Genomic DNA, 18,771 nt, shown 5'->3' on the forward strand with positions numbered 1-18,771 from the left:
GAGCGCGATCCCTGGGGAAGCGGCCAACGGGAGGCTCACGGAGCTTCCCGAGGCACCGGGAACGCTGGTGGCAAGGCCGTCCTGCCTCCTCGTTGCGCCGTTTCCTCACCAGCCTCTCACGGAGGCCGTCACGGCTCTGCTGCTTCCCAGAAACACCCATCCCACATTCACTTTTTCCCTGGTATTTCCAGCCTGTGACTAACGCGCTCATCAGCAGAGCTGAGGGGGGCACCCGGCGCGGTCTCTGCCCCGGCGGTCGGGGCTGCTGTGCCCCCGTGACGGTGTCACCAGACTGGGCACAGCCCCGCGACAGCCCCGCGGACACGATGCTCCCGCCCACCCCGCTGGGCACAGCGTGTCACGCCCGGCGCTGCCAGTGGGGAAAGTATCCCTGGAAAACTGCTCCCGAACGCTTCAACTGCCTGAAATTTCCTGCGCGGGCTCCCCGGGGACGGGGTGTGTCACTCCCGCCTCCCACTCCGGGGCTCGGCCGCCTGTGTCTCCCCACCCTGGCGTGACCCCCACCCCGCCTCCCGCCCCCGCTGCCGGGGCCGGGGCCGGGTAAGCACAGCCCCGGCACCGCGGATCTGTCTCACGGTGACGTTAAATGTCACCAGCCCCGAGCGGGACAGACACCTCCCCCCCCCACTGTGAGTCACTTGGCAGGAACAAAGTGTCTCCAACACGAATCTTGGCGCGGGGTCTCACCCAGCGCCAAAATAAAGTCGGGACTGAAGCACGGACGGGAGGGAACCATCAGCATCTCCCGTTAGTCATTTATTTGGCCAGGACTGGCCACTGCAGCGGCGAAACCGGTACCGGGGCCACCCGCGAGCGCCAAACGGTCCCGAATAACCGATGGCAGGGGGTCGGCGGCTGCCCCTCGTGCTGCCGCTGCAGGAGGCACCGGCCGTGAGCCGGCGGAGCAGAGGAACTGCCTCTGCCCGGCGTTCGGCACCGCGGCTGCACCGGGCCGCGCAGGACGCCGGGAACGCGGGTGGAAGAACAGAACCGCACGGGCACCGGGTCGGGACGGGACAGAGACACCGCGAGCACCCGCCGGCAGCCCCGGGCACGGCCTGCGGACGCGCCTGCCCAGCAGCGAGGGCCGGCGTGCCTGGCCGGGCCGGGGTGCGGGGTCGGTACCGGGGCCGCTCCCGGGGCACCGGGACCCACGTGGGCACTGACCGGGCGCGCCTGACGTCACTCTGGGGGCGGGGCCTCCACCGGAAGCGGGGCCGTTGCCCGGCAACGGCGGCGCGGCGCGGCCATGGCGGACCCGGACCCCGGGCCCATCGTCACCTTCGGCAGCCTCATCACCGAGGGGACAACGCTAAGCCGGCGCGGGCAGCACCACAAGGCGCTGGGCTGCTTCAACAATGTGAGGGCGCCGCGGCGGGGGCGCAGCCCAGGGACACCGAGAGGCCCGGGGCGGGACGGGCCTCGAGAGGGAGCGGCCGCGACTCGGTTCAGGAGGGGGAAGAGGCAGCGGAGGGAACGTGGCACCCGAGGCGAGGGGAGGTGGCTCGGAGGGACGTGTCCCCAGGAGGTCTCGGCACCAGGGGGTGACCCAGGCAGGGCAGCCCCTGCAGCACAGGGAACCTGTGAACTGCAAGGGAAGGCTCTTTTCAATAAAAATCCTGTGGTTTTATCATCATGTGTCATCAAGATCCATGTGGCGACTGTGCAGGTGGCACCAAATACCTGCACTTGTGTATTTGTGGTGTTGAGCCAGCACTGGTGACGTGTCCGTGTCTGTGGTTCCAGGCACTGAAGCTGAGGGCAGGGGACAAGCAGTGCCTTATCACCCGCTCCAAATGCTTCCTGAAACTTGGGGACACAGAAAACTCCTTGAAGGATGCTGAAGCCTCGCTCCAAAGAGACAAAGCGTTCACTGAGGTAACCAGAGGAAGTGGTGAGAGCAGGGGGGCCAGGGCTGGCCTGGATCTGTGAGATGCTGCAGGGTCTGAGGCAGAGCTGGGAGGGAACAGCTCACTCCGAACTCTCCTGAGGTTTCTGCTGCTCTTGGAGCAGTGGAGGTGCTCAGTCAGCTCCAGGACTGGGGTTTGTTGTACTCAGGTTGTGACACCCCTGGGTTCTCCCTTCTGCCTGTCAGGAGTTACTTGAGATCCATGAAACTTTTTTCCCTCTTTTTAATAATTTCTTTTCCCAAATGTCATTTCAGGGGCTTTACCAAAAGGCAGAGACCCTCTACACCATGGGGGACTTCGAGTTCGCGCTGGTGTTTTACCATCGAGGCCGGAGGCTCCGCCCGGACCAGCACAAGTTCCAGCTGGGCATCAACAAGGCAGAGGAGGCAATTATGAACTGCATTGGCAGTAAGAAGTGCCACTTCCTGGCCCCCACAAGCCTGGCTGACACTGTTCAGGGCACAGCCGATGGCAGATCAGCTCTGCCAGTGACCCAAGGGCCCCACACCACAGTCCTGCTGCTCCTGGGTCCACGTGCTCAGTGGCAGGTGAATCCAGAAGCACCAGGAAGCACCACAAAGAGCCCAGCCCTGCTCTTTTTTTCGGCCTTTCCCCCCTCAGTGCCCATTCACACACAGTGTCTGATCCCTTCAGTTCTGGAGGTAACTCCTGATACTAAAATTCCCTGGAAAAGTTCCAGGGAATACAGACCAGAGCAGCTCATCTCATCAGTGGCCTCCCAGTGTGTGAGGGGAGCTGAGAAGAAAGGTGGACAGAGACTATTTACAAGGGCCTGAAGTGCCAGGACAAGGGGGAATGGCTTCATGCTGAGAAAGGGCAGGGTTAATTGGGGTACTGGGGAGAAATTTTTCCCTGTGAGGGTGGGGAGGCCCTGGCACAGGTTGCCCAGAGAAGTTGTGGCTGCCCCTGGATGCCTGGAAGTGTCCCAGGCCAGGTTGGACGGGGCTTGGAGCAACCTGGGCTAGTGGAAGGTGTCCCTGCCCATGGCAGGGGGTGGGACTGGATGAGCTTTAAGCTCCCTTCCAACCCAAACCATGCTGGGATTCTGTGATTCTATGATCTACCTCCAGCACTAATTTCAGAATCCATTTAATTCCAAAATCCATTTTGAGATCTTTATCCCAGTATTCAAAGTTTGGAATGAAATGAGCCATGCTACCTGAGACTGGCCTCCCGAAATCCTGACTCTCCTCCAATTTCCATTGCACAAGAGCAGTGAAACTGTTGACTCTTGCAATGAGTTGTGCTTTCATCACTTCTGGCTCAGATCACCAGCGGGTCCTGCAGAGACAGGAGAGGCCAAGGACCTCGTGGGGTTCAAAGCAAACGGAGAACTTGTCCCTTGTCCCTTACTTTTTCTCTCAGCCACGCTGGCAGGCACAGTCAGTCTGGGCCAGTCCGGGGCACACACACACCCCTCACCTGGGACTGCCACCCCCGACAGGACACGTGCAGGGAGCCCCGTGCTCGCCCCCCACCCCGGGGCTGCCAAACCTGCCCGGTGGGTTGGAACTGCTCCGGTGCATCCCGGAGCCTATCCCTGCATCCTGGAGCCTATCCCTGCCCAGCGCCCGGCACGCCCCGCTCACACCCTGCACAGATCCCCAGATAGGCCAGGCCTCCCTCCCCCGAAATTTCCAAACTTCAGCCCTCCCCCAGTGCCAGGGATTAACTCACGTGCCAGCGGCGCCAGAGCCTGCGGCGCTTTCGTATGGAATCGTTATTTAAAAAAACAGGGAAAGTTTTCACATCTGGCTTGTTTTCCTCCATTCCTGCTGCTTCCTGAGCTTAGCACAATGATCAGGTATTGCCACAGCTCCCAGCTGGAATCTTCCTGGGCTCAAGGCAAGGTCTCTAACTTCCCTCGAGCCCCTGGGCTGCAGGTACGGGAGCAGAGTAAAAAACTAGAAAACTCTATTTTATACATTGGTCAATAGCTCCAAGATGCAGGGAAGCAAGGAAACACACCAGCATGGAGCTGGATGTTTGAATAGTTGGGAAATGCACACACGTTAACAGGGCACATTCCCAAAGTGCTTCCCTGCCTGTGCTTCATGCGGCAGGATCAGGAACTGCTACCCTTGTGATCTGCCTGTGCCTGCACTGCTGGTCTGGGCCCCATGGCTGTGCCAAAGGGAATCCTCCTGCACTGGCCTGGGAAGCTCTGTCCTTCCCTTGAACACTCCCCTCCCCAGGTGCAGATGAAAACACAACAGGAGTTTTGCCCTAATGTCAGTGCACAAACCTTTAGAATAATTCTCTGGATTGCAGGAGCTCCCTGTGCTCAGAGCTTTTCTGCCATTTTACACTCCAGCTGTGATTCCCCAGAAGAACCTGCATCCTTCTCCTTCCCCAGTTTCCGTGCAGGATGTAGCCTGTCTGTAGGAATGCTGCAGTGAGAGCCCCCGGTGCTGTGTAAAATAGGAATTAAAATCCCGAGAGGAGCTCGTGGATGAGCTGCATTTCCTGCACCCAGGACACACCAACACCCCCTGTTCCATGAGAAAGAATTAGAACAGCTTCAGTTCAAAGTGAACATTTTGGGCTTGGCACATTTATGGGCATTTTACTGACAAGAGCCTGCATGGCTGTTGTGGGCACTAACAGGGGTTTCCTCTGTGTCTGCAGATCCAGCCTCGGTGAAGCTGGAGAACAAGGAGGAGCTGGGCTTCGTGAGCAGGCAGGCAGAGGTACAGCACAGAGCTCTTGCTGGAGAAGCTTCTAGAGTGGTTGCAATGCTAAGACTGCCTGAAATGGGCACGGGAAGGGAGACAGTCCCTGCAGGGACACAGGTCCTGTACAGCAGGTCTGCTGAAGGGCTCCCTGAGCATTTAAACACACTGACCCATCGTGAGTGTTTATCACCTGCCTCTAATGCGGGTCTGGCTCAAACCATCCAGAACCTACAGGAGAATGCAGAAGGGCAGGGAAGAGCCATGAGGAGAAACAAACCCCAGTGTGGAATTCCTCCCCAGCCCCTTCCTGGGGGCGTTACTGGTCGCCCATCCGAGGCTAATGAGTAACATCCCTGAGGTCAAGCAGGGTGCCACGAGCTCCAATATTGACTTTGGGTTTACCTGATGTTTAAGGTCACAGTTTTGATAATGGACACTTTCTCAATTGCTTCACTTCGGGGTGCTCCATGGCAGTAGGGTCTTGTTCCTCCAAGAGGCCAGAATTAGTTCTTGCTTTTCCTGTAACACCCTCTTGGTCCTGAGGGAGCACGATTGGCTGCAGAATTTCACTTGCTCATGACCAAAGCAGCTGGTGAGACACTGACTTTTTCCTTTTAATTAAAAAATAAGCTGCCTTATATGGAGCATGACAGACTTCTGATCATTCCAGTGTTCCCCACTGATCTCCCCCAACTTCCTTTGCTTTTTTTCTCACCGCAGAGCAGAAAAAACAACCAGAAACTGCAAAACATACCAACTAAGGATCAAAAAGGGACAAAAAAGAAGCAGCGTGTGAAGAATCCAAAAACAGAGCGAGAGCTTCTGGGACAGCTTTATGATGACAAGACCTTCCTGGAGAAGTTGCTCAAGGATGAAGGTGTTTCTCCGTTGTGTTTACCTAAATGTTCCTTCCAAGCAGGTTCTGTTTTTCTTTTCCTCTTATCCTTTTTTTATTTCTCTTCTTCGTTTTTGTCCCCGTGACTCTTCCTGACTCGTACCAGAGGTCATGTAGCACGTGGTGCTGGACACGGGCAGGTTTGGAGCCAGGTCCAACATTTATAACTATGGGCTTATTTCCTTCCCCATCGATAAATCAACTCAGAGCTGATGAAATGAGAAGGAAAAACAGCTTCATTGCAAGTGACTGAACTCCTGTCACAACTACAAACCCGCTGACACTCGCGCTCAGTGCCGAGTGCTGCTCACAGGGCTGTGACTCCTCTGTGGGTTTGTTATAAATGCTGGTAACTCCCCCATTACCTCAGCTCTGAGGAGCACAGGACAATTTAGTTTCCAGGACTGCCTCTGTCAGACCAGAAGAACATTCCCAAGCGATTCCCCACTTCACTGCAGCTCAGGTCCATTGATACTCACCTGGATTCTACCTTATCTTATTTCCAGACTTGATGCAGATCAACATGAGGCAGGGGGGGAAAGTCGAAGACCTGGTTTTGGATGGCATCTCCTACCTGAACCAGCGCCGGGACTTCTGGCAGCAGCAGAAGCCGATCTATGCCCGGCTGTACGAGCGGCGGCTCCTGCAGCGCAGGGGGATCGGGGACAGGAAACGGAAACCGGCTGAAGTTGCCAGAGCCATCGCCAAGGACATGGAGGATATTGAGCTGAGTAGGTTCCTGGCTGGAAGCTGAGTGCCTCCCACTGCTCTAACCATTCCCAACCTTTGTCTGAGGGTTACCGCTGCACTAGGTCTCCCTTTCTCAGTGTCACAGAATCCCAGCATGGTTTGGGTTGGAAGGGACCATAAATCTCATCCAGCTCCACCCCCTGCCATAAGCAGGGACACCTTCCAGTAGCCCAGGTTGCTCCAAGCCCCGTCTAACCTGGCCTGGAACACTCCCAGGGACGGGGAATTCACAACATCTCAACATCTCTGTGCCACACCCCAGTGTCAAACTCTGCTCCCTGTCCCCAGTGCTGGCCAGAGGCTCTGCTGAGGAAAGCTGCAGGAAAGCTGAGCGTCTCCTGAAAAAGATACAAGGGCGGCCAGAGAATGAAGTTCCCAACAAGAGTGAACTGGTTGGGACCCTCCACAGCTGCATTGGGAACGCACAGGTGGAGATGGGACAGATGGAGGCAGCTCTGCGCAGCTACAGGAGGGATCTGGATTGTGCCAGGCAGAAGTAAGTGCTGGGAGGTTCAAGTGGGTGGGGAAAGGGGAAAGTACCTCGTGGAGGTGTTTTAGCATTAGGTAATGGTGTTATTCTCAGCTGGAGGTTTAACAGGGCCACACATTCAGCTCTGCCTGTGTATCAGGTTCTCTGGTGACTTTTTATCTTTACTATTTCAAAAATAAGGAGCCTGAAGCAGATTTTTAAGGACCTAGAGCATGGGGCACATTGAAACCTCTGCTGAAACAAAGTGAAAGAACACAAGTCCCAGTCTCAGCACTTGAGCCTCAAGCAGGCACCTCCTTCTCAGGAAGCTCAGCCTTGAAATTGCACCAGTTTTCTGCTCCATTTTGTCTTAAAACCCTTTTCATTCAGACCATGAGAGCAGCTTGAAATAAATATCTCTCCGAGGTGCACTTACCTGCCCACACTGGACACATCCTGCAGCTCTTCCAGCTGAACCACAGTGGAGCAAAATGTAGTCTAGTAACAGTTTGCAAAGCACATGAGAGAACACGGAATAGTGGCTTGAATTGAAGTGGTTTGGGGGTTATTTTTTCCAATACTGCACCGGGATTTCAAAATGTCACTGACGGGTAGTTTCTCATTTTCCAAAATCCCTTTGGAAATGAGTATTGTTTTAGGAAATGGCTGCCTTTCTCCTGGTGATCCCAATCCCCGGGTACACCAGATAAAGGCAGGAATTAGCAGGAGAGAGGCAGGAGGAGATACCTGGTTTTAGGACCCTTTTAAAGTTCCTTTAAGGACCCGAAGGCCGCTGTGACGGGCGGGCCGCGCCCTCTGGCGGCTGCAGCTGGAAACGCCGTTAATGACTCTTAATGACTCGGTAATGATTCCCGTTAATGACCGCGTGGCGGGGGGGCTGGAACTGGATGAGCCTTAGGGCCCCTTCCCACCCAAACCAGTCGGTTATTCCATGATTCCCGTCTCATTTGGCTGCTCCACTCATGGGTTTTTCCTTCTCTAAGGTAAGGGTAGGCAAAGCCACTTCCAAAGATGGGAATGAGGATAATTAAGGAAAAAAGTTAAAGCCCACAGGCTCCGTTGTTACAGGAGCCGCCTGTGGCATGGAGCAAAGCTCAGTCCAAGCACGGGGAGCAGGGCTGGTGCCAGGAGACTGAAGACACATTTTTGGCTCTTCCCTTTGGAAGACAGAGATCATCCATGAATGTCGGGGACCCAGATGGAAACTGGGACAAAGAAAAATGGAAAGACTTTTACAAGGAATGCCAGATTTGCACAAAAAATAACAATAATCAAAGATAAAGCTAAACCATTTCCCCTGTGTCCCATGGGGGTCAGTCAATCAAAAACTGACTTTAATTTCATGGCTTTCAGCCTGACCTGGGTCCTTTACTCCCCAACACTTCCCCGAGGCCATGGGGAGCACCAGAGGGACTCAGAGTGAGTCAGGAGCAGGACGATGCCAGTGCCACAATCCCTCTGTCTCCCTGTCACAGTGCTCTGCCCGACTCCGTGTCCCGGGCCCTGGACAACATCGGCCGCGTGTACGCCCGGACCAGCAGGTTCCAGCAGGCCATCAACACGTGAGTACAGCCCAGCAGGAAGGGCAGTGGGGGCCTGGAGTGACCCGGGCCATGGCTGTGCAGCTGTGTGTTCCCACTGCAGCAGGGGATGGGGAAGTTTTCATACCTGAACCCTCAGTTATCAAATCAGTGGTTGAATCATAACTGCATCCAGCGACAGTCGGTAACTGCCTGTCTTACTCTGCTTGAAGCTGGGAGAAGAGGATTCCAATGGCAAAATCCAGCCTGGAGAAGGCCTGTCTGTTCCATGACATCGGCCGGTGTTACCTCGAGCTGGGTGAAGCTGAAACAGCCCAAGACTGCGGAGAGAAGTCTCTGGAGTCAGCGGATGAAGAGGGAGATGTGGAGTGGCAGCTCCACGCCACTGTGCTGGTGGCACAGGCACAAGGTAAAGGGGTGGGCACAGGTTTTGCTCTCAGGGTGGAGAAGCCGTTCTGAAAACCTCTCTGGGATTTAACAGCCAAAGCAACCCCTCAGATCAAGACTGGTGTGATTACCTCTGGTTGTTCTCCTGATCCTGGGTTAAACCAGCTGATATCCTTGTCTGTTCCAGTGAAATTAAAGGATTACCGGTCTGCGATCCTGAACTTTGAAAAGGCCCTGGAGAAGGCGAAGCTCGTGCCCGACCAAGCTGCTCAAAACACCATCATTGTGGTAAGGGGGCTGCTGCAGGGAGGAGGAGCTCAGGGCAGCATCCATGAGCAGCTGTTATCCCAGCTGGGATACTCCAGGCAGTAATGCTGGAGAAATGAAGAGTTTTGTGGTAGGAAAGGACCAGCTAATGACAGCAGAGGGCAAAAGAAAACAGGAAAAACTTGGGTATGTAACTGCATTTCCAGGGCTTTTATTAAGAGCCACATCCCTTTCAGGCCTTGGATAAGGTGAGCAAAAGCTACATCAAGCAGCTGAGCAAAGGCGGCAAAGAAGCGACAGTTCCCTCACAGAAAGGTACTTGTCATTCCCACCTCTGCACCCAGAAATGGAAAAACTCCCCATTTTCCTCTTCTGGAGCACAGCAGCTGCACCTTAGAATTCCCACAGCACCCATTTCCTTCCAAGCAGTGAATTAAAATCTTGGTGCAAGTCCAGACGGCAGCGCTCCCTGAGTGTCCCCTGCACCCCGGGCCCGGTGTCACCGACACACCGGCCCTCCCTGGGCCTGGCGAGGGGTCCTGGCAGGGTGCTGTGCCTGCAGCCCCCAGGGCTGCTTCTCTCAGTGCTGCTTCCCAGCACCTCCTGTCCCAGCAAACGGGGAGCAAGAGATTCCTGGTGGGAGTGAGTGAGCCGAGGGACCTTTCTTGAGCCTGACTGCTGAGTGCTGGGACTTGGCTTAAGTTTGCTTATTCCTCCCCAGATCGTGACTCCAGCCGTAAAAACACAAAAAACAAGTTGGAGAAAGACAGAGAGAGGGAGGAAGGGGAACAACGTGTGGGAAATCAAGATGAGAAGACAAAAGAAGAAGCCAAGAATGATAGAAAAAACACAAAAAACAACAAGCTTAAGAAGGACAAAGAGAAGGAGAAAGGGGAACAAGACATGGGAAATCAAGATGAAAGGCCAAAAGAAGAAAATGGGAACGATACAGGAAACACAAAAAACAAGTTGGAGAAGGACAGAGAGAGGGAGGAAGGGGAACAAGACACAGGAAATCAAGAGGAAAAGCCAAAAGAGGAAGCCGAGAGTGATACAGAAGCACGTGGAAACGCCAGTGATGAGGAAACGGAAAAGGAAATAAAAGAGAGCAACGGGGAAAAGTAGAGCAGAGGCGGGAGGACTAAATAATAAATGTTGAACAAGAGACATACCCAGCAGTGGAGTGGTGTGTCCTGAGCAGGGAAGGAGCTGGGCTGAGCCACCGCCGCTCTCAGAGCCTCCTCTCTCCCCGTATCTCCTCTCCCGGCCTAGGGCTGTCCCGGCAGCATCCCCGGGACCGGCTCCTCCGCGGCCAGACCTACCGGGCGGGCGGGGCGGGGACTGAGCCCCGGGCGGGGACTGACCCCCGTGGGAGGGCTCGGCCCGGCCCCGCGGGGCGGGCGGGCCCCGGGGCTATGAAAGGGGCCGCGGCCGCGCCCCCCCCCAGAGCCGCTTCCACGCCGCGCCGCTCCCCACCGGCGGCCGCCCCGGAGCCGCTGCCCTCACCATGGTAAGCGGGGCCACCGAGACAGGGACCGGGACCGGGGCCGCCGCTCCACCCGGGCAATGGTTCCGATTCCCGGCGGGAGGAGGAGCCCGCGGCGTCGCCGACACGTGGGCGCTGGGTGTGGGGGGACGCGGGGGCAGCCGGGCCCCGAGAACGGCCCCAGGGTGCCCGTGGCTCCGTTCTGGGGGTCCCGGCACACCCTGGGGGCCGCCGGGGCAGTGGCAGCCCCGGGCCCGGAGCGATCGCTCCTTCCACGCGAGCCCCTGTCCCGCGGGGAGCCGGAGACAAGCGGGAGCTTTGTGGGGGCGGCGGGGGGGGGCCGGGCCGGGCTCAATGGGGGATTGTCCGGAGGGACCCCGCACCCCGCGCTCTGCGGGGCCTTTGTCCACCCGGCCCGGGCCGTGAAGGCGCCCGTTGTCCCCGAGCCGGCGGCGAACAATGGCCCGGGGGGGCCCGCGATTGTTCCTTTGTTCGCGGGGCTGAAAAGCGCCTCAGTCCCCTGAGCAGCTGCCGCGGCAGAACAGCGGCCCCGGCCCCCGCCCGCGGGACAGCGCGGTGCGGGGACAGCGCGGTGCGGGGACAGCGCGGTGCGGGGACAGCGCGGTGCGGGGACAGCGCGGCACCGGCTCCGGCCCTGCGACCCCCGGGCAGGCGGGGCACCTGCGCTGCGAGCAGGAACAGAGCTCCAGGTGACTCACCTGCTTCCTCCTCTGTGGGGACCTGGGAGCCTCGAGTCCACGGGGAAGGCAGTGGGGGTCCCTGGAGAGCCCGGGGGTCTCTGTGGAGCCTGGGGGTCCCCGCTGCCCTGGCGGGCCCATTTCTTTCCACACAAGCCCCAGAGCACTCGGGGTCCCCTTCCTGCAGCTGACCCCGGGGCAGGCAGTGCCCGTGGGAGCTGTGGGGTCCTGGTCCTGCTCCTGAGGCATTTGGAACCAAACCCCCCTCCACGTTCTGGAATAAAGAGATGGGGAAATTCATCACCTGAAAAGTGGGGGGTTTTTAAACAACAGCATCAATCCACAAAGAGGAAAAGCAGTTTTCTGCCTCAGGCAGAGCAGTTATGTTTTATGAAAAACCTCTCGATTTTTGCATCAAAAGCAAAACTCACTCCTTGGGCATCACTTCCATGGCCTTTGGCTCCAGCGGGTCCCGGGCTGGGCTGGCCCTGAGGTAGCTGGGGAGGTGGAGAGTTCATGTATTGACCCAAAAAACAGTGACTGCCCCATTGATGCTATAGTGAACTCACACGGCTGGAGAAATCCCTCGTTTCCTTGCAGTGCTGTGTTTTCCCAGGCCCTGCTGGGAATTAATCTGGGATTCCAGTTATAGGAGCTGCTGGCAGGAGGGGAGGGAGAGCCCGCGCCAGCTCCCAGCAGTGTTTCCCGCTCGCTGCTGCCAAACAAAAGTGTTTCGTTTCCTTCGGCACTCGAGGTTTCACTTTCGAGTTCTGCCCTACCTGGCAGCTGCAGGGAGGGGTTGGGTTTTCCTGGAAGCAATCTAAGTTTCTTTTTCCAAGAGGAGCCCTAATTCCCTCCTCCTCGGCGCTCGGGTGCTGATCCCCAGTGCAGCTGAGAGAGAGACGGCATCATCCTCGTGGGCTGCTCTAGGAAACAGCCACTTCCCTGGGGACAGAGCGTGCAATTCAGGTGAAGGGACGAGAGTGTGGCAGCTCTGAGCACCTGCTGGGACTTTCAGTTCCCCTTGGGCTTCCCCAGGTCTTGCCGTGCCCTCGGCATCCGGCAGCCACAGGGGTTTGTTCAAGTGTTCAGACTAAATTTGTCACAGGAGGAGCTCTGCCCGCGCTGCTGCCACGTGATGGGTAAAACTTCCCCTTCCTGGTGGGGCAGGACCGCAGCTGCCGAGGCCAGGGAGGGGAGTGGGGCTGCACCTTCAGCCCTTGGGTGGGACAGGGCGCAGGTCCCTGCCGTGGGACCAGCCAGGGCAGCTGTGGGAGGGGGTGTCAGCCCAGCAGGGCACCCAAGTGAGGACGGCGGGGAGGTGCTCCCTGCACCCCATCTCTCCCAATAAAGGTCCCAGTGGGGCCACGTGGTCTCTGGGGTTCCTGCCCTGCAAAGTGTTTTCTCCTTCCATTTCAGAACAGAGGCTTCTCCAAGAAGAGTCACACCTTCCTGCCTAAAATATTTAGAAAAATGTCTACTCAATCAGCGAAAGAGAGACCCGAGAGTTTGCAGTTCCCATTCCTGGACGACGAAGACACCATCTCCACACTCAAGGAATCCAAAACCTTCTTCATCCTCCGGGGCCTGCCTGGCAGCGGGAAGTCCACCCTGGCCCAGGCCATCCACGATCGGTACAAAGACGCCTGCAAGGTCATCTCTGTCGATCACTATAAAATCACACCGGTAATAAGAAGCTCCATTCCTGAAGAGTACTCCAAGGTGGACGAGGATCTAGTTGACTATTGCAAACGGGAGATCAGCGTCATTGTTTTGGATGACACTCACCACGAGCGGGAACGGCTGGAGCAGCTCTTTGACATTGCTGACAAGTACCGGTACAAAGTCATCTTCGCCGAGCCCAAAACCCCCTGGCGCTTGGATTGTCCCCAGCTGAAGGACAAGAATCAGTGGAAACTGTCTGTGGATGAGCTGAAGAAGATGAAGCCAAGCTTGGAGAAGGAATTCCTCCCCATGTATTTTGGGTGGTTTTTGAGCAAAAGAAGTTCGGAGATCCTGAGAAAGGCTGGCCAGGCCTTCTTGGATGAGCTCGGGAGTCTCAAAGCCTTCAAAAAGGAGAGTAAATACTGTATGTATAGACATGGCCTTACCATGTTTTTACCTGTTGATGTTAACAAGTCTGATCAGCTCCTCAAGCCAATTTCTAGTTAAAGGTGTCAACAAGAAAAGCTTTTTAAAGCTACTAACCTGGTCCCCATCGCTGCCAAAGTTGCTTTTTAAGTAAAAATAAATTGAAGGGTTGTTCCCAAGAAGTCTTTTCAGTTCTGGCCCCCCAGGGCACTGGGCTCAGGTGGCAGCAGTGGGATGTGGGGTCCTGGGTGTCCCCTGGTTCTGAAGGGTTGGGTGGGACAAAGGCAAAGAGTCAGAGAGAAATGGGAAAGGAAAGGCTGAACAATCCCCTCCCTTAAGGGACTCACATCATCAGGGTTAAGACAAGCCACAGTGACATGCAGAGGCTTCTTTTCTCTGGCTCCATCTGTGGTGAGCCTGGGGATAGGGAGGGGCTCAGTTACCCATCCAGTGCTCCCCAGCAGCCAGAAAGATGAGGTGAAGGACAGGGTGGGAAAGGGACCTGAGATGGGACTTGGGCTCGTGGAGTGACACCGGGGGGGATCACTTTGTGACAGTGATGTTCTTTACCTGTATTTGCAGTTGCTTCTGCTATCGATGATCCCAAAATAAAAATAGATCTCACCAGCTACTTCGTGAAGAGGCCACCTGGGGTCCTGCACTGCACCACGAAATACACCGAGTTCGGGAAAGCAGCTGGAGCTGAGGAATACGCGCAGCAGGAAGTGAGTGCTGGGGTCCCAACTCCTCTGCATCCCCAGTGTCCCTCCCTCCCCAGCAGGGGGTCCACGAGCCTTGGGGTGGGCTGGGGACGGGCTTTGCTCTGAGCCAGAGGCCAAAGGTAGAGACAGAACTACGTCCACGTGGCCTGTGCAGGAGAAAACTCAGGATTGTGGAGATGGTGACTGTTTCCTATTTCCAAACAAAATACTCCCACCCTCCCTCCAGCATCATCTCCGACAGTGTGAGCTGAATGATGATGAACTGAGGTATTTATGCTCCCAGACAGATTATTTCAGAGCAGATAAGCCCAAGTTAAATACTGGAATTTGTGAAGGATAAAGACGTACCCAGCTTCAAATCCACAGAGCTGGAGTGTCAGGCCCTGACCTTCTCCTTGCACTCGATATTTTAACTACATCACAGCAAGAGCTGCTGTGAGCAGCCACCTTCCCCTGAGCCAGGGGACAGTGACAGCGCCGTGAATCCCCACCCACAGGCACTGACACTGTTCCACGGGTGTCTCCCTCTCCTCCAGGCCGTCAAGGCTTCCTACGGCAAAGGCTTCACCCTCTCCATCTCGGCGCTGTTCATCACCACAAAGACTGTCGGGGCTCGCATCGAGCTGAGCGAGCAGCAGCTGCTGCTCTGGCCCGGGGACGCCGACAAGATCCTGCCCACGGACAACCTCCCGCGGGGCAGCCGGGCCCACATCACCCTCGGCTGCGCCAACGGCGTCGAGGCCGTCCAGACCGGGCTCGACCTGCTGGAGTTCGTGAAGCTGGAAAAGGCGGGGAACAAAGGGGAGCAAGTGGGGGAAATTGGAGGAGGGAAACTGCTGTATTTTGATAACGGTATGTGGATGCTCAACCTCTCTAAAAAGATCGATGTGAGGGCGATATTCTCGGGATACTACGGGAAGGGAAAACTCGTGCCAACGCAGAGCACCAACAAACGGGGATCTGCCTTTAGCTCCTGCACCATCATCTAGGAGCACGGGCAGGGCAGCTCCTCGGTTTGTTTTTAAAAGGCAAGTAACTCCTGTAACCTTAAAGTGTAAAGAGAAATAATTGTACCTTTACTAAAGTCAACCCTTCTGCCCACCCCAGTGTGAAGCCTCTGGGGAGTTATCAGCCTCAGGGCAAGGAAGAAAACAAGCAACTCCTGACTGAAACTGTCATGGATTTTAACGGGAGAGTTTTGGAGGGAACCACCAGCCAGGGTGTCCTGCTTGTTTTCTTCCTTGGAGGAAGATCAACTCTGGGCTTTTATCGCTTCCCTCTGAACCACAATCGTTCGATCTTTACCTGTCGGCACTGACCAAAGCCCGTTGGTCGCTGCTCTGAAGCCAAGGGAACTGCAGGATGTCCCTCCCCTCCCACACCCAGGGACTGACATCGGCTGCAGCCGATTACGGGGTCAGAACCAGCGCGTGGCTCACTCCTGTCAGGGGTGGTCCCTTACCAAGGGTTTGGCCCCTAAGGACAGACCTTGCTGAGGGCAGCAGGTCCCGGCAGCCCCAATCTCAGGCTGGTCCAGCAGCTGCCCAGCTCCAGCCCAGCTCCTCCTGGAGGAGGGCACAGTGCCAGGTGATGTCTTAAAGACACCGACCACAGACTTAGGGGGAAACAAGTGAAACACCAGGACAGGCAGCCAGTTCCGGCCACTTCCCCCTACCTGGGCTGGACCAAGCACTGTCCCGTGTCCTTGTCCTGTAGGGAACAATCCTGCCTTGGCAGGGAGTGGAAGAGATGAACTAACATCTTTTCCATCTTATTTGATAGAAACTAAAATCATGTCTGAAGTACAGAACTGCACTTCATGCAAGATTTTACTCCCTTCCTCTAATGCACCTGAATGTTAAGAGTTAGGCTGGAGTAACCCCGTAGTGTAGGAAGCGGAGGCACCGTAACCGCATAACTCAAGTCTGCTCAAACCTAAACCCTGGCTGGAAGTTACTGACACCCAGCACTTCTGTCATTAAATGTTTGACTGAAACCTGTGTTTGTGCTCCACCAGGCCCCGGTCCAGCAGGGCGGTGGCTCCTGGGCACTATTTAATATGAAGCTCCACTGATGGTCCCAGGTCAGGTCCCAGCTCGGCCTCCGGCTCTGGCTCAGGGCCTGGGGAGCTGCAGAGTGACATTAACCCACACTAACACTGTAAATACTGACCGTGTTTGAGGCGTGGGCTGGGCTGGGGCTGTCACTGGGCACAGCTCGCCCGAGCCCAACACTGCCGGGGTAAGGAGTGTTTCTCCTCCAAACGTTGAGGCCAAAAGCAGGGAGAGCTCTGGGGCTTGTCTGGAACCAAACACTCTGCTAGGAAAGCAAATAGTTCCTGCTGTTCCAAAATGAAGAATGATAATAAGTTCCCATTATATCATAAAAAAAGTGAGCTATAAACCCACCTAGATCACCTGTGACCCTCCCTGCCCTCCACGGAGAAATCCTTCCAGCTCCCACACCAGCGGCAGCTGAGTGCCCAATGCTCAGCCAGGGCCTCTCCTGACAGAACCTCAAGGGTTTGCTCCAACAAAGCTCAAAAACGCCCTTTGGCAGCACCTGCCCAGGGGCCAACTGAGCCCACACCCCCAGCATCCAGATCACTCCAGCACTGGAATGCACGGCTGGAACATCTCCTTCATCTGCCTGTTCAAGAACAACAGTGACACTGTCGTCGTTTGAGTTTTTATTAGTTTGTACATCATATACAGTTTATAATAAAGTAAAACCGATTGCATATGGGTCTGCTCAGGCTGATTCCCCATACAAACACAGCATCAGGAGTTCTGCTAAGGAAGTAAACAACAAATATTCACATTTTTACCATTCACATCCTAGAAAGGTCCAAGAGGGACAGGACAGTCAGTACCGACACGGAGCCTGGCTGGGAGAGGATGAGGAGTTTGGCAAAGCGATGGGACAGCGATTGCTCCATGCAATTCCCCTTTCCTCCCAGGGAAAGGTTGAGCTATGTACACTGAGGTAAACATTCCGAATTCCAATTCAGATAAATACGGCAGCGCAGGGACAAGCTCCTCTCCAAGTGGCTTCGCATCGGCGCCTGGATTTGTCCTGACTATTCTGTAACGTCGTGACCACCACGACTCACATGCACTGAGGGGCTTGGGGTGCTCCGCACGCAGCCCCTCTGACTCTACCTCACACCACACTCTGTCCACACGAGCCATTAAGGACAGCAGGGATGGGGATGGGGCAGTGGGACAGGCTGGGATGGCAGCCAGGCTCTCCACGGATCCTGCCCTCCCAGGCCATCCTCCATGCTCCAGCTCAGGCGCAGTGTCCCAGCTCCCCACTCCCAGCAACAGACCAGAGCTGTCCCTCTGAGCTCAGGTCTGGGCAAGGGAAAACGCCCAACGCTGCTCTGAGAAGGGATAACCCCATCCCTGACAGCAGCAGCGGGAGAGCTGGGCCTGGCAGGAAGGCCAAAGAGTTACATGCCAGCTCCTACAGTCACACAGGGCCTGGGGCACAGGGACACCCAGGAATGGCCCCTCCAGCTGCTGCCACCTGTCCCTGTCACAGCCCTGCCACAGCTGCCTGGGGACCGGCACCGCTCCAGGGATGGGGTGGGTGCAGCACAGGGGCGTCCTGTTCCCTAGGGACAAGGCACGAATTTAAACAGGATGAAAACCATCCACTGGAGATAAGGGAAGATGTAGAGTTATTACTGAAACCGAGGAAGTCATTTGGAAGTGGCAAAGCAGCGCGTGGCCCGACCCTGTCTGGTGGCTGCGGAACTGGGACCGGCGCAGCTGGACAGGGACTGGCACCAGAGCTGGACCAGCCTCTGTGCCAGAAACACCACGACAGCACAGCAGCTTCCACTCTGTATCCCGGCAGATACAGAGTGGGACCCACTATTCCATGGATAATGGATAATACTGTTGTCCCAGAACATTTTTTTCTTTCTCCTGTTTTCCAACTTGCATTTCTGTATTTACAAGAGCTGTCAGCACTGGGGATCCCGCTCACTGAACACTCCTGGAGTGTTCAAACAACAAATCTGGTGCCTTCTGTGCAGCCAAAGCAACAAGGAGCCAGTCAAAGAGGGTGACCAGAACCCCCTGAATGGTCTTCACAGCTTTCCAACCCAAACTACTCCATGATTCCATGAGCATGATCAGGCAAAACCACATCCAAGGGAAAGTCTAACAGCCAAACAATTCCTATCCTCCCTGCAAACAGTGCAGTCCCACAGCAGAGCCCACACAGGCCAGATCTGCCCACAGCCACACTCCCCACACACTTTTCCTGTAGTTGACAACTTTCCTGGAGAAGCTGACAGCTCCTTCTTGAGCTGTTCAGAACAAATACTCCCAGCACGACTGGTGAAAGATCCCCCGACACACCAGCCTGGTCTGCCCTCAGCCATGGCAGCTCTGCTCTCTCCAGGTCTTTCCCATTTGGCAGGAGCTCTCACTGCACCAGCCATTCCCCCTGGGGGACCCTGGGCAGGAGCTGCCAGGCCAGAGCTGGCCAGGAGTGACACCAAAGAGCAGGAGGTGTCTGACCACACCTGATCATGTCCATCCCACCACGCCTGTGCCTCAGGGGCAGCACATGAAGCACCTGCCTCCTGCACCTCCATCAGCTCCTTGTCCTTCTAGAAACAGCTCAGGGACAACATCCCTTGAAGACTACAATCACAGTGTCTGTGGCAAATCCCTACATCCAGTGGCTCCCGTGGAGCCAGAGGACATGCAGGGGTGCTGCGAGCAGCTGGAGCAGTGGCACTCCTGTTTCCTATGGCTACACACAACCACAACCCACGGATAATAACCTCCGTGTGTGGA

General features: G+C 56.1%; 2 protein-coding genes and 1 long non-coding RNA gene across 5 annotated transcripts; 2 read left to right on the forward strand and 1 right to left on the reverse strand.

The window, feature by feature from the left end:
• The first annotated feature begins 1,225 nt into the window (after nucleotides 1–1,225).
• Nucleotides 1,226–10,124, forward strand: TTC25 (tetratricopeptide repeat domain 25). Its single transcript, XM_017834103.1, has 12 exons — nucleotides 1,226–1,381; nucleotides 1,768–1,899; nucleotides 2,186–2,339; nucleotides 4,581–4,642; nucleotides 5,348–5,504; nucleotides 6,029–6,253; nucleotides 6,561–6,768; nucleotides 8,238–8,324; nucleotides 8,516–8,712; nucleotides 8,878–8,978; nucleotides 9,194–9,272; nucleotides 9,679–10,124. Exons 1-12 carry the CDS (start codon nucleotides 1,271–1,273, stop codon nucleotides 10,080–10,082), a joined length of 1,917 nt encoding a protein of 638 aa, XP_017689592.1. The 5' UTR covers nucleotides 1,226–1,270; the 3' UTR covers nucleotides 10,083–10,124.
• Nucleotides 1,911–5,337, reverse strand: LOC108506772. 3 transcript variants are annotated; one of them, XR_001877873.1, is made up of 4 exons: nucleotides 4,198–4,566; nucleotides 3,630–3,829; nucleotides 3,112–3,233; nucleotides 1,911–2,109 (listed from the first exon to the last, which is right to left on the reverse strand). It is a non-coding gene; the product is annotated as an uncharacterized LOC108506772 (long non-coding RNA). The 3 variants fall into 3 exon arrangements; XR_001877874.1 differs by lacking the exon at nucleotides 1,911–2,109 and adding an exon at nucleotides 5,030–5,337 and having other exon boundaries at nucleotides 2,974–3,233; nucleotides 4,198–4,444; XR_001877872.1 differs by lacking the exon at nucleotides 1,911–2,109 and having other exon boundaries at nucleotides 2,974–3,233.
• Nucleotides 10,125–10,399: 275 nt separating the features above from the next.
• CNP (2',3'-cyclic nucleotide 3' phosphodiesterase) lies at nucleotides 10,400–16,693 on the forward strand. The gene is made up of 4 exons (XM_017834110.1): nucleotides 10,400–10,467; nucleotides 12,561–13,230; nucleotides 13,815–13,957; nucleotides 14,491–16,693. The coding sequence occupies exons 1-4, from the start codon at nucleotides 10,465–10,467 to the stop codon at nucleotides 14,941–14,943; spliced, it is 1,269 nt and encodes a 422-aa protein (XP_017689599.1). The 5' UTR covers nucleotides 10,400–10,464; the 3' UTR covers nucleotides 14,944–16,693.
• Nucleotides 16,694–18,771: the final 2,078 nt, after the last annotated feature.

Source organism: Lepidothrix coronata, unplaced genomic scaffold, assembly GCF_001604755.1.
Source record: "Lepidothrix coronata isolate B3197 unplaced genomic scaffold, Lepidothrix_coronata-1.0 Scaffold229, whole genome shotgun sequence".
Taxonomy (NCBI): domain Eukaryota; kingdom Metazoa; phylum Chordata; class Aves; order Passeriformes; family Pipridae; genus Lepidothrix; species Lepidothrix coronata.